The 13,909-nt window shown below is 37.7% G+C and overlaps 1 protein-coding gene across 1 annotated transcript in view; it reads left to right on the top strand.

The window, feature by feature from the left end:
• The first annotated feature begins 457 nt into the window (after nt 1–457).
• The window catches only part of ppp2cb.L (protein phosphatase 2, catalytic subunit, beta isozyme L homeolog), a 29,424-nt gene continuing 15,972 nt past the window's right edge, over nt 458–13,909 (top strand). Inside the window, 1 exon segment of the mRNA NM_001090693.1 lies at nt 458–881. Within this exon segment, the coding sequence (NP_001084162.1) occupies nt 780–881 (102 nt within the window). The 5' untranslated portion in view covers nt 458–779.

Below are 13,909 nucleotides of genomic sequence, written 5' to 3'. Positions count from 1 at the left end.
AACATACTAAACGTTAAAAATTACTTTTAGAAAGCTTGATATGAATGCATATTTAATCATAGCTATATATTTATAGATGCGAAGTCGAATACACATGTACAAGAACTACTTTACAGTTTTACAGCAACGGGTGCCAAATGTGATTTTAATAGGTACTGTGTTTCCCTATTTTCGGTCACTGTCGTTAATACTCTTCTCCACCCATCACTGTACACACAACACCTCAAATAAAGATCTTTGAAAGAAAAAAAAACAGTTCTACGCAGGTGGGGGCTTTAGCGAGCATGCGTGTGGTACTCCACCTACCAATGCGTCGCTGCGTGTCTCCGTGCACGCTTGATGTAGTTTGCGGGCGCGGGCACGCTCTGTCGCTGTGCAGGATATGCCTTGAGTCGCGCACGTCCATTTCTGTCTCCCATTCGTTGTCTCTGTGCACTTTATCGGCTCCACCCCCTCTCAGACGCGCTCCCGAAAGTAAGGGGGTGAAATTGAATGAGGAGGAGGAAAGGTAGAACGACATAGTCGCGTTTCGGCCTCCTCCTTTGACAGGCAACAGCTTAACATTCGCCTTATTAATACGTGAATTTTGGAGTCCGGTCATCTCCAGCCGTGGCCTCGCACGAAGTTGAGGGACGGGAGGCGTAGGCCGTGCCAGTGAATGTGTGACAGGAGTGGGGCAGAGAGGAGGGGGAACACACTGATCGGCACAGTGCGAAATTCTGTGTGTGTTTGTAGCTTGTGTTGCTGTGGGATAGTGTGGTTGTCGGGAAGGTTCTGGTATGGAGGACAAGACGTTTACTAAAGAGCTGGACCAGTGGATCGAGCAGCTGAATGACTGCAAGCAACTCAACGAGAGCCAAGTGCGCACCCTGTGTGAAAAGGTGAGACCGGCCCTGTGCAACAACGTCTGTAAACACTCCACATACACGCACATAGGTGTATAGCGGCGCTCACAGCGTAACATTCATCACTTCCCGAAGGAACATACAGACGCTGATGAGGGCATTTGCTTATGTAGGAAATCTAGATCATGTCCACACAGACATTAGACTTCTATACATGTATATATGGAATTTACTGTTTACCGTTCATGAATATTGTGTTTTGTTCCCTTTTGGTTGGCAACTGTTGGTCCCACTTTCTAACACCCAGGCCTTTCTTTTTTTTTTTTTTTTAACTATTTGTTTATGTATATCAGGCCTGTAGAATACATAGCTCCCAAGTATATGGAATAATATCTGGTATGTTTCTGTGTGGTATTAGTAATTATTTGATGTGAGAATGTAATGAGTGTGGTGTTTTTTGTTTTCAAAATACTTATTATTCAGAATTTTATATTGTAGCTAAATACTTTTCATACTGAGATTTTTTGGTTAAAGGGGTGCCTTTCATTTACCAGTTAAACCCGTGGGCCTTGCTTATTTTTTAAAAAAATTCTCTCGGCATTTCTCTTGAATTCTCCCAAGAAGTTACATTCCAGTAACAATGTACCACTACTGTCTCTGAAAACTATTACTCCTAAGTTATGGATCAATAAATGAGTCATGTAATAACAGACACAGAGTTTGCTACATCATCTTTTCACCAGTAATACCCAATCAACTGTTTGTTCTCAAAACACTAAAGACGTATACATTAACAGATGATGGTTGTTATGGGTTACCAAAACTGGAGCAAGCTTTTCACCTGCTATTAGTTTTTTTTTTTACTACCATACAAGGGTTTCCTTGTACATATGAGGAAAAGCACTGCAGTTAATGACCCCTGCAGCTAAATGACATTTAAAGGTACAAATATAAATTTATTTTTCATGAGTGCCTTTAATCATTCCCATTCATACTTACAGGTGAACTTATATCAAGGCCAGTGGCACTCTGGTGGCTTTGTCTGTTGAATGGCAATAGAAAACAACAGCTACAAAATGTCCATGTTCATATTTCCCCGCTGCTAATGCTATTGAATATAAAGTGACTTGCTGTGATTACAGGTGGACTTGTGTGCAAAGCCATCTCTCTATGTGCATTCAATAGGGCACTTTACATTTGTTGTATTAGTAACAGGTGAATGGGAGTGGGAGGACTACCTCTTCCTTCATAAAAGGGCCGAACACCATTAGTTTGAGCAGATGTTCGTTTGGTTGTCTTATTTTGTTTTTAATTCTATAGCTTTTGATTTATCGGCACTTTTCCCCCTCAAGTCTTCAACTGAATATACAGCTTGATTGTTAGCATTGCTGACCCCAGCAACCTTTGAACAGATCAACGCTAAGGTCTCAAATGTAATGCTATTCTTAGTTTCATTGCATATATTTCTATTCAGACACTCTCCTGTTCATATTCAATTTGACTTTCTCTGTGCTGTCTGGTTGCTAGGCTAATTAAGCCTTGCCATCTGCATTTCAATTGAAATTCCAAGCTTCAGGAAAAAAATAAGTGTAACTAAAAAAAACATAAAAATCAAGACTAATTATTGTTATATAATGCTACCATTTACACCACATGTGAACTCAATTTTAAGGTGATCTGCTCTTAACATTGAGTTCACTTGGCTACTATGCTGGGCTACAATTAACAGCATCCTTCAACATAGGTGTGTGGATAACCTCGGAGTTGTGTCTTTAATATTTTAGCAAGATCTCTTTTGGTTAACTGCTTTTATCTGCCTCATGCTCACCCATATGGGTTTCCATTATATACTGAATCAGACTACATATTAGATGGTTATGTGATAGAGTGGATACTTTTTGTGAGTTTGTGTGTAATTGTCAAGTAGCATGGGTTAAGTTAAGTCTGTATCCACTGAGTGTGATGCACAGAGGTATCTAAAGGTGGTCATAGACGAAAAGATCCGCTTGTTTGGCGCCAAACGAGCCGATCTTTCCCCGATATGCCACTAACGGGCATGGCTATATCGGAGGTAATCTGAACGTTCGGCCGAACCATCAGATTACGATGAGAGCGCAATGGGCTCCAGCGCGATCTGTCGGGACAAAATCAAACCTGTCTGATCGACCAAATGACTGATCTCCGCTGCACGAAAAATGTCGGGACTCTCCACACACGGTCCGAAAATCGTACGAATCCTCGATACGTACGATAGGATCTTTGCGTCTATGGTCACGTAACATAAGCCACTTTTTTTTTGTTTTTGTAAAGCATACTTTTGGAAATATAGGGTATATATTTCTTATATTCTATTTTTAAATGGGGAATATACCTCCTTTTTAACAAGTTTTCTTGAGATTTCTTAAGATAAACCTGAAATTTAACACTACTCCACATTTGGTCTTTGCAAGGAGTCCATTATGCAAGGGGAGATAATGGTAATAACTGGTAACACAAATCATTTTTCTTCTGAACTGCTGCTGAAAAATAAGCTTAGATGGTTATCAGAAATGATCGAACATTATTAATTACAGTGCAACCTTAATTTTACGTACCCTGATTTTAATTGTTCCCTTTTTTTTTTTACACTGTTTTTCATATGGTCCCACTAACATATAATTCACTATGAATTTCCCTGATTTTACATTTTCCTGGGTTTTGCACCATTTTTTCTGGTCCCCTGAAAAACGTAAAACGAGTGTTCTGCTGTATTGGTGATGCAGGATGCCCTGATTTTTGTGCAATCATGTAATGTGAGTTTGTATCCATTACTGAACAGCCTAGTGTGAGATGGTCACAAAGCTCGGGTAACTGACAGCAGTATAGAGCACGTGCTTTTCTGAGTCAGCAGAAAGGAACCTAGGGATCTTGGAGGCATAGGTCTTCACTGCTAAATGACTGGTGGTGTTTGGTTGGTGCAGAAGACAAAAACATGTCTATACAAATTCTTTATTGAGCATATGTACTCTTTGTATGTATGTATTTTTATTTGTATAGCGCTCCTTGAGGGCAAAGTACTGTGCAGCAAAACAATAAATAAGTAGTTACAAACAAGGGGTCAGTGAAGTAAAAAGTTACAATAGGTGCATTATCAGAAATACAATTCACATAAATATAAAATACAATCACAATACAGATTAAGTGATCAGTGTCAAGGAAACAAAAGGCTAGAGGACCCTACCACGTAGGGCTTAAATTCTAAATGGGAGAGTAAAGATGGTCATAGACGCAAAGATCCTATCATACGAATCAACGTACGATCGGACTTTCCCATCTCCCGACCTGCCTCTAACCATTCAGATCAAAGTCTTACCATTCCGATCAAATAAAGTAGTAAAAGAACAGATCAGCCAATGTACTACCTCTGACAGCAATCGTACGATAGTTATGTCTGACAAAGCTAGTGACAGTCTCCCACTGAAAATCGTACGATCGGCAATACATGCAGAGATATTATGGGCATGCGACAGAAATTTTCTAACGCGTCCGATCGACCAAACGACCGATCTCTGCCGGACGAAAAATGTCGGGACTCTCCACACACGGTCCGAAAATCGTACGAATCGGATCGTTGCGTCTATGGTCAGCTTAACATACAGACACAATTCGGAGGGATATTAAGGTGCTGTAGGTTACACTGTTCTAAAAGTGCCAGTTGCCATTTCAGGTGTTATACGGGTGCTTCCAGAGGTAATCTTTGGGTTTCGTTTTAAAAACACTGAAGGATTCTCTCCTAAAAACATTTTTATGTATCACTTTAAGACGTTTAAATTATGTTTTAGCAAGACCTCAAATACCTAAGGCACTTCCTCCTAGTTGTCTTTAAACATTAGTCTTGGATTGTTGATAGTATTGTAGCTTCCTCTTTTCTATCTTTGGTTTCTCAGTCTGCTATATTGTAGCCTGTAATGCTTTGCTTAAACTGACATCTCATCTTAAAATTATCTTTTAGTATAGCATTACAGTGACAGTATACAACTTATTTTCTTTTGTGCTTTCGAAATATTGACCTTTCTATTCTGCCTCTTTGTAGCCTGAAATCTGTAATTCTGAGCTCCTAAAATCTCCAATGCATCTTCCAGTCTGTGCGTCAAACAACTTGACGGTTCCATGGTATCTGTGATGCCACTTATTTTACCCTAGAAACCAGTTTTTCCATACATGAGGGCAGCTCAGCCTATTGTTAATAGGGTTGCCACATTTTTATTGCCAGTGGTGGGGGCAGGAATAAGAGGGGTGGACCGTGATGGAAAATTGTTATGATTATGCCAGGGTGCCACATGCTAAGTGTCTTGTGATTGCCATTCATCCAGATTCAGGGGTATTTTCAGGGCTTGTTACCCTGCCAAAGCTCTGCCTAGTAAAAACCTTAGCAAAATAACAGAAGCTAGTGGGGTAATTTCAAGAGGCACAGATCTTCACTGGTGAGTCCTAGCAAGTGCTCTGGGTTAAGTTATCTGAGCTTAGTGACCAACTAGGGATGTACGAATCCACCATTTTGGGATTGGGCTGAACCTGAACCCATATACATATGCAAATTAGGGCTAGGAAGGGCAAAAGAGAAATTCCCCTGGTTAAAAATGTTTTTTATTTCCTTGCTTGTGTGACAAAGACCATGTGATTTTAATAATTAAGATTTAATAATTAAGATTAAAGGACCAGTAACATCAATTTTTTTTAAATAAAATGTGTTTGTATATAATGAAAAAAAAAATACCAAAACATATTTAACTTTAAAATCTCAAAGTCTTTATTAACAAATAAATTACAGATACTCCGCTCGATATCTCCTCCCTGCCTTCTATAGGAGTAAGCCAGGGAGGAGAAATCGAGCGATACACAATGGATCGTCACCCTTTTCTGAAGAGGAGCGCAAGTGGAGTATCAGTAAGTTTTTTTTTTTTTTTTTTTTTTTACAAAAAATTATGTTACTGGTCCTTTAAAGTGAATCATGTATGTATGTATAACTTTATTATAGTCTAAGTGGGTGGGTGTCTAACATACAGGCACAAATTGGAGGGGGAATGTGCTTTGTCCAATAGGTACCAGGACTAAACTCATGTTCTAGTGCTCCAAAAGGTAGACGCTTATTTTTTTTCTTGAAGAGATTGAGAGATCACTCCTCATGGAAGAATTCAGGGATAGAATTCCAGAGGTAAGGAGCAGCCAGATAAAAAAGGTTTGAGGCGAGAGGTGGCTGTGGATGGTGTGAAAAGAAGGTGGCTCTAAAAGGAGCAGAGATGATTGCCAGGAATGTACAGTGAGTCAAGTGTAGGAATGTAGTGAGGAGAGAAGGGGTTTGAATGTTAGTCAAAGGATTTTATATGTTAGCCTTTGCTTAACAGGCAGCCATTCTAAGGATTTTAGTTGGGGCTGAACAGGTTCCCTCTTTGGAAAGAACAGGAGGATCCTGGTAGCAGATTTTAAGATTGATTGGAGGGGAGAGAGTGGGAGGTAGGAAGACCAGTTAGTAAGAGTATTGCAATAGTCTAAATAGGATAGGATAAGGGCATGAATTAGCATTTTGTTGGGTGTATCTTTGCTATATTGAGACGGAAGAAATGGCAGGTTTTGGCAGTAGTATTAATATGATCAGAGAAAGAGAGAGACTGGTTGAAGATCACCCCCAAACGATGTGCTGAATTAACCAGGTTAATAGTCGTGCCATCAATAGTAATGGTGAAAGGAAGAGATGGGCTGGGTGGGAAGACAATGAGCTCAGTTTTGGCCAAGTTGACCTTCAGGTGGAGTTGGTTCATCCAGGAGGAGATAGCTAGTAGGCAGTTTGCTATCTGAGTCTAAATGTCATTGAAAAATGAAGGGGTGTCTAAATATATCTGGATGTTGTCGGCATACAGGTGATATTTAAGGCCAAATGATTATATAAGGTCTCCTAAAGAGTGTAAAAGGGAGAGAGGGCGTTTTTAGCAAGAGTAACCAAGAAGGAGCGGTCAGAAAGTTAGGAAGAGAACCAGGATGCAGTTCAATCCCAGATACCAATTGAATGGAGAATTTGCGTTATATAAACAATATACCCTGTATATTCGATATAAAATTTACAATACAGGGCTGATTTTCTGCATCACAATTGAATAATAATAACCTCTGTAGCATCAGCTTCTTTATAACCACACTTTCCACTAATGTATTGATGATTCAGAATATTATCGAATGATAAGTGACCATGACAACCATACATTTTCAGTTGCAGGCTGGAAAGAGTCAGAAAAGGAATGTTAATAATTCAAAGGACATTCAAAATAACTAGAGAAGGCCAGTTTGAAATTTTTGAATAGGCACCTCTAATAGCATACTAAAGGCTAATGTGAATATATATATATATATATATATATATATATATATATATATATATATATATATATATATATATATATATATATATAAAGCTGCAAAAGAACCGCACTCACAGGACTTGTTCAAAGTGTACAAAAATAGAAAATCTTTATTTCGACGTTTCGGCTCTAAACTCAAGCCGTCTTCAGGAAGTGAAAGGAAGTTTTCACTTCCTGAAGACGGCTTGAGTTTAGAGCCGAAACGTCGAAATAAAGATTTTCTATTTTTGTACACTTTGAACAAGTCCTGTGAGTGCGGTTCTTTTGCAGCTTTGTCTATTATTTTTAACCAGCACCTGGGCAGTGACCTACGAGGAATTTTGAGTGCACCGGCTTGTGGCTATATATATATATATATATATATATATATATATATATATATATATATATATATATATATATATATATATATATATATATATATATATATATATATATATATATATATTCCAATCAAACTTTTTATACTTTGGCAGTCAATTACACTGCTTTAAGCAAATAATCGTGGATCACTGTCAAATCCTTGGCTCTTTGGAAAGGTTTGGAAATGCCTCGCAGCCTGCATAATAGTTTACTCCACTTTCAACCAAAAAGATAACCGTGGTATGTCTTTCATTTCCCAGGAACATCTGAGTACTGGGGTGTTTTCTGAACAAAGATTTTTAGTTGTATGAAATTAAATCAAATGTGAAAACTTGTGCTGCAAAAATGTGGGTACCCTTGTAATTTTGCTAATTTGAATGCATGTAACTGCTCAATACTGATTACTGGCAACACCAAATTGGTTGTATTAACTTGTTAAGCCTTGAACTTTATAGGCAGGTGTGTCCAATCATGAGCAATGGTATTGTTGTAAGGTGGCCAATTGCAAGTTGTGCTTCTGTTTGACTCTCCTCTGAAGAGTGACAGCATGAGTTCCTTTAAAGCAACTCTCAAAAGATCTGAAAATAAAGATTGTTCAGTATCATGGTTTAGAGGAAGGCTACAAAAAGCTATCTCAGAGGTTTAAATTGGCAGTTTCTACTGTATGGAATGTAATCAGGAAATGGAAGGCCACAGGCACAGTTGCTGTAAAACCCAGGTCTGGCAGGCCAAAAAAAAATACAGGCATAAGGCATATGCGGAGGATTGTGAGAATGGTTACGGACAACCCAAGATCACCTCCAAAGACCTGCAAAAACATCTTGCTGCAGATGGTGTATCTGTACAATTCAGTGCAACTTGCACAAAGAACATCTGTATGGCAGGGTGATGAGAAAGAAGCCCTTTTCTGCACGGACGCCACAAACAGAGTTGCTTGTTGTATGCAAAAGCTTATTTAGACAAGCCACAGTCATTTTGGAACAAAGTGCTTTGGACTGATCAGACAAAAATTGGGTTATTTGGTCATAACAAAAAGTGCTTTGCATGGCGGAAGAAGAACACGGCATTCCAAGAAAAACACCTGCTACCTACTGTCAAATTTGGTGGAGGTTCCATCATGCTGTGGGGCTGTGTGGCTAGTTCAGGGACTGGGGCCCTTGTTAAAGTCAAGGGTCGGATAAATTCAACCCAATAGCAACAAATTCTTCAGGATAATGTTCAAGCATCAGTCCCAAAGTTGAAGTTACGCAGGGGTTTGATATTCCAACAAGACACGACCCTAAACACATTTCGAAATCTACAAAGGCATTTATGCAGAGGTAGAAGTACAATATTCTGGAATGGCCATCACAGTCCCCCAACTTGAATATCATTGAAAATCTATGGGATGATTTGAAGCAGGCTGTTCATGCTCCCAAACATTTTCATATGACTGTACCTACGTAGTTACATAGTTAATTTGGGTTGAAAAAAGACCAAAGTCCATCAAGTTCAACCCCTCTAAATGAGACCCACAGTCCATACATGTAGAAGAATACTTATATTAAATGAAAATGTTAGTATCACAATAGCCCATGACATTATGCTATCCAAGAATCATTTGACACCCTTAAAGGGGTGGTTCACCTTAAAGGTAACTCTTAGTATTTTACAGAATGGTCAATTCTAAGACGCTTTTCAATTGGTCTTCATTGTATTTTTTTTTTTATAGTTTTAATTATTTGCATTCTTCTTTTGATTCTTCCAAGTTTTAAATAGGGGTCACTGACCCCATCTAAAAACATGCTCTGTAAAGCTATACATTTATTGTTACTGCTACTTTTTATTACTCCTTTCTATTCTTTCTATTATTACTCTCTCCTATTCATATCTCTCCAGTCTCTTATTCAAATCAATGCATGGTTACTAGGCTAAGTTGAGCCTAGCAACCAGATTGTTGAAATTGCAAACTAAAGAGCTGCTGAATAAAAAGCTAAATAACTCAAACCACAAATAATAAAAAATGAAAACATTATCAGTTGACGGGGAAGTTGTGCAATGCCCTGTCAGATAATGTGATGGCTAATTCTGTTAGTGCCTTTTAGTGTTTTAAAGTAATGGAAATATCATGTACCGTTGCCCTGCACAGGTAAAACTGATCTGTTTGCTTCAGAAACACTACTTTAATTCATATAAACAAGCTGCTGTGTAACAATGGTGGAAATTGAAAAAAGGCTATATGCCACAGGTTAAATAGTGGATAACACCATTATTTTCTACAGCAGGGGTCCCCAACCTTTTTTGGACTGGGGACCGGTGAAAAAATAATTTTTTTTGCAAGGGCGGGGGTCGGCAGCAAGTTTGGATGCCCCGCATCCAATTTGGGCGCGCTGGCGTCCAATTCGGAGCGCCTAATTTTTGTGCACTGGACTCTGAGCCCAGCGGTTGGGGACCCCTGTTTGTAAGCTGAGCCTTTTCTCCTTTGAATAGCTGCCCCCATTGCTGCACAGCAGCTTATTTATATAAACAATAGTAGTGTTTCTGAAGCAAACACACCTGCATTATATTTTTATTACTTTAAAACACTTTAATTTTTGGATGTTACTGTTCCTTTAACTTAAAGGTGAACAACCCCTTTAAAGGCATTAACAGAATTAGCCATCACATCATCTGTCAGGGCATTCCACAACCTCACTGTCCTCACAATTAGGTTTGTATGAGTAGCAAAGACTTTTACTGTTTTAAATAAAAATAAATTCTAGAGTAATATGGTATGAAAGCTTTTAAGTTGAGTTGAGTTGTAGGCCAGCCTTTCTGGAAGGTACTTAATTCAAAAGTGCTCTTTTCTAAAACCAATTTGCCTTTTACAATTCTGTTTTGAAACCCAAAGAAAAACTGATGAAAAGTCACACTCCAAGGGGCATATTTATAAAGGCTTCTTTCTGCGCTGTGATTGGAAAAAAATGCTTAGTTATAAATCTAAAGTGGTCAGAAGTCAAGATTTGCGTAAACAAAAAGCCACACAGGTCAAGTAAACTTGCATAAAAAAATGCATATTTCATGCGTTGTACAGGTGCAGTTATACCAGTTTCTACCGACATTCACTTGTGAGATTTGCCACTATACACTTCAATGGACTTCGGCAAGTCTGGCAAATGTTCTTGCATACATTCCAATGTAACTTTGCCTTAAAGGAACAGTTCAGTGTGAAAATAAAAACTGTGTAAATAGATAGGCTGTGCAAAATAAAAAAATGTTTCTAATATAGTTAGTTAGCCAAAAATGTAATATATAAAGGCTGGAGTGAACAGATGTCTAATAAAACAGCCAGAATCCAACTTCCTGCTTTTCAGCTCTATAACTCTGAGTTAGTCAGCGACTTGAAGGGGGGCCACATGGTACATTTCTGTTCAGTGAGTTTGTAATTGATTCTCAGCATTCAGCTCAGATTCAAAAGCAACAGATATGACCCATGTGGCCCCCCTCAAGTCTCTGATTGGTTACTGCCTGGTAGCCAGGGTAACCAGTCAGTGTAAACCAAGAGAGCTGAAAAGCAGGAAGTAGTGACATGTTACACATCAAATCACTCCAGCCTTTATACATTACATATTTGGCTAACTATATTAGAAACACTTTTTATTTTGCACAGCCTATCTATTTACCCAGTTTTTATTTTTACACTGAACAATTCCTTTAAAGGCCTTAAGCTTACTGAAAGCTTTAACATATGGACACCCAAGAGGAGGCTTAGCATTATTAAAAGACACACTATTTTATAAATATGTAATTAATTTTACATAAATATAATTATAAATCATAGGATTGTAAATGAAAAAGATATCCATACATTCCAATGTAACTTTGGCTTACAAACCTTTTTAATAACTTCCCGAGACATATAAGATATGGACACCCAAGGGTAAACTTATTTAAAAAGGAGTACAATTTTATAAATGTGTGATTAATATTACATAAAAAAATATATAAATATACCCTCACATGATTGCAAATGGCATTCCAGTGTTACTTTTGCTTACAGGCCTTTAAAAATAGTTTTCTGAGGGCTGAAACATATGGACATTGATAGGGAAGCTTAGCATTATGTATTTATAAATGTTTTTTATTTTACAAAAAAAAATTCTAAATATGCCCTCATAAAATTGTAAGGGGCTGAAGTATCAATACATTCCTGCTAATGTCATGACTTTGGAAGGGAGTTTTTAGAAATGAAACATTTTGCTTTTATCTAGCAAGTCAAAAATATAATCCTCTTTATTATCCACACATTAGAGTTTATTTTGCATGATGAAAATAATGAAACAAATTGATGCATTTTGCTTTTAAAATGACTGAAAACAGTTTATTCCTTTTTGTTCTTTGGTCCTGACTGTTGAAATTATGTAGCAGTCAGCTTCCTCCCAGTTCGTTCAAGTTAAGATCCCATTTTATTATTCTGCTGTTCAGTAAATGTTTACCATGGAAATATGTACAAAAAAATTAAATAAACGTGATATTCATGATCTATTTTGTTCTATTTGAACTTTATTTTCCCAATAGTCTCTTGGAAGTTGCTGTCTTGCCCAAGTCCTCGTTGTTACTTTTTAAACAATGTTGCAAAATTCTAAAGACAGGCCTGTTATAGGGGTTGTTCACTTTTGAGTTAACTTTTTGTATTATGTAAAGAGTGATATTCTGAGAAATTTGCAATTGTTTTTTATTTTTGAGTTATAGTTTTATATTCAGCCCCTCTCCAGTTTAGAGTTTCAGCAATCTGGTTGCTAGAGTCCAAATTACCCTAGCAACCATGCACTGATTTGAATAAGAGACTGAGATGTACATAGAAGAGGGCTTGAATAGAATGATGAGTAATAAAAAGTACCAATTAAAATACATTTGTAGCTTTACAGAGCATTTGTTTTTAGATAGGGATCAGTGACCCCCATTTGAAAGCTGAAGAATGTCAGAAGAAAAAGGCAAATCATTAAAAACCTAATTAAAAAAAATAATGAAAACCAATTGAAAAGTTGCTTAGAAATGGCCATTCCATAACATACTAAATGTTAACTGAACGGTGAACCACCCCTTTAACCAGCTGCCTTGTCTTTTAACAGTCTGAGCCATCAGGGCAAAGAATAGAAGGGACACACAAACACTGCTTTCAATAGCAATACATATACAAATAACTTTTTGCAATTGCAAAATTTGCAATGAATGTATTTTGCAAAGTTGCTTAGAATTATGTTTTCTTTTAGACAAAAAAATTTGATTTGGGTTGACATTCCATTTAACCCATTGTTGTCACTACTCAACCAAAATGCCTTCTGTCATAGCTATCAACATACGGGTGAATTTTTTCAACTGTTTAGGTTTTAGATCAGCGTCCCTTAGATGCTCTTCTGTAGTTCCAGGTATTCAGTAAATGGGTACTCACCCTACATTTTCGATTTAGCTTGCCAGCTGTCTGGTCCTTCTTTTCTGCTTTCTGACTCCCGGCAGTTCAGACTAGGAACCTTTTGTGCAGTAGTTAAAGGTCTGGATGAGTCTGGATACATTTCTGTACTCTGTTTGCTATAAAATTTTCAGCATTCATAACCTACATACATGTGTAAAGAGCAGGAATTGTAACAAAACCCATCAGGCGGAGTGACCTACTGTAAACTTTATTCACAGGGAAGTTCCTCTTTAAAGGGTTAAATAAAGGAAAACAATATTGTGCAAGTAAATTGCACAGGAATGAATGACTGTTGCTCTTGTATGTAAACTGAAGTGTACATACAGCAGGGGTTCCCAAAAGATAGATCGGGATGTATCAGTAGACCTTTAGCTGGTGATCAGTAGATCTCAAGACACTGTCAACAAACGCCTTGTCTAAATCACCCTCCTGTGTCATGCTTTTCATTCAGACATTTATTCTGTTAAGGTTACATAAGAAATAGTTTTTTGTTAAATATAGCAGTGTAAATTCTCTCATAAATCAATATAATATTCAAGTAATATTTTCTATGGAACAGAATGCTAACAGTGCTTTTATGGATGTAGATCTTAATGGGACAACATCACTAAAAGTAGACCTCTCCTTAGTAAAGTATGGGCACTCCTGACTTACAGTATGCATAGCCACACTGTCCTTTTAACAAGTGGTAAGGTAACATTGCTTTTTTCACATTTTACCACAAGCATTGCCAGTTTTATCTATTTGTCATAATCAAATCAAATATAAGCTGACTTAATGTTAGGCACCCCCAGTAGTATAATCAGTTACCCGATAAACTGGGCAGCTGCTCCTGCTCCTTAGCTTTTCACTTTCGACTGGCATCCCCCTGGAACTCC

Source organism: Xenopus laevis, chromosome 1L, assembly GCF_017654675.1.
Source record: "Xenopus laevis strain J_2021 chromosome 1L, Xenopus_laevis_v10.1, whole genome shotgun sequence".
In the NCBI taxonomy this organism is placed as follows: domain Eukaryota; kingdom Metazoa; phylum Chordata; class Amphibia; order Anura; family Pipidae; genus Xenopus; species Xenopus laevis.
This window is presented reverse-complemented; position numbering and strand designations above follow the sequence as displayed.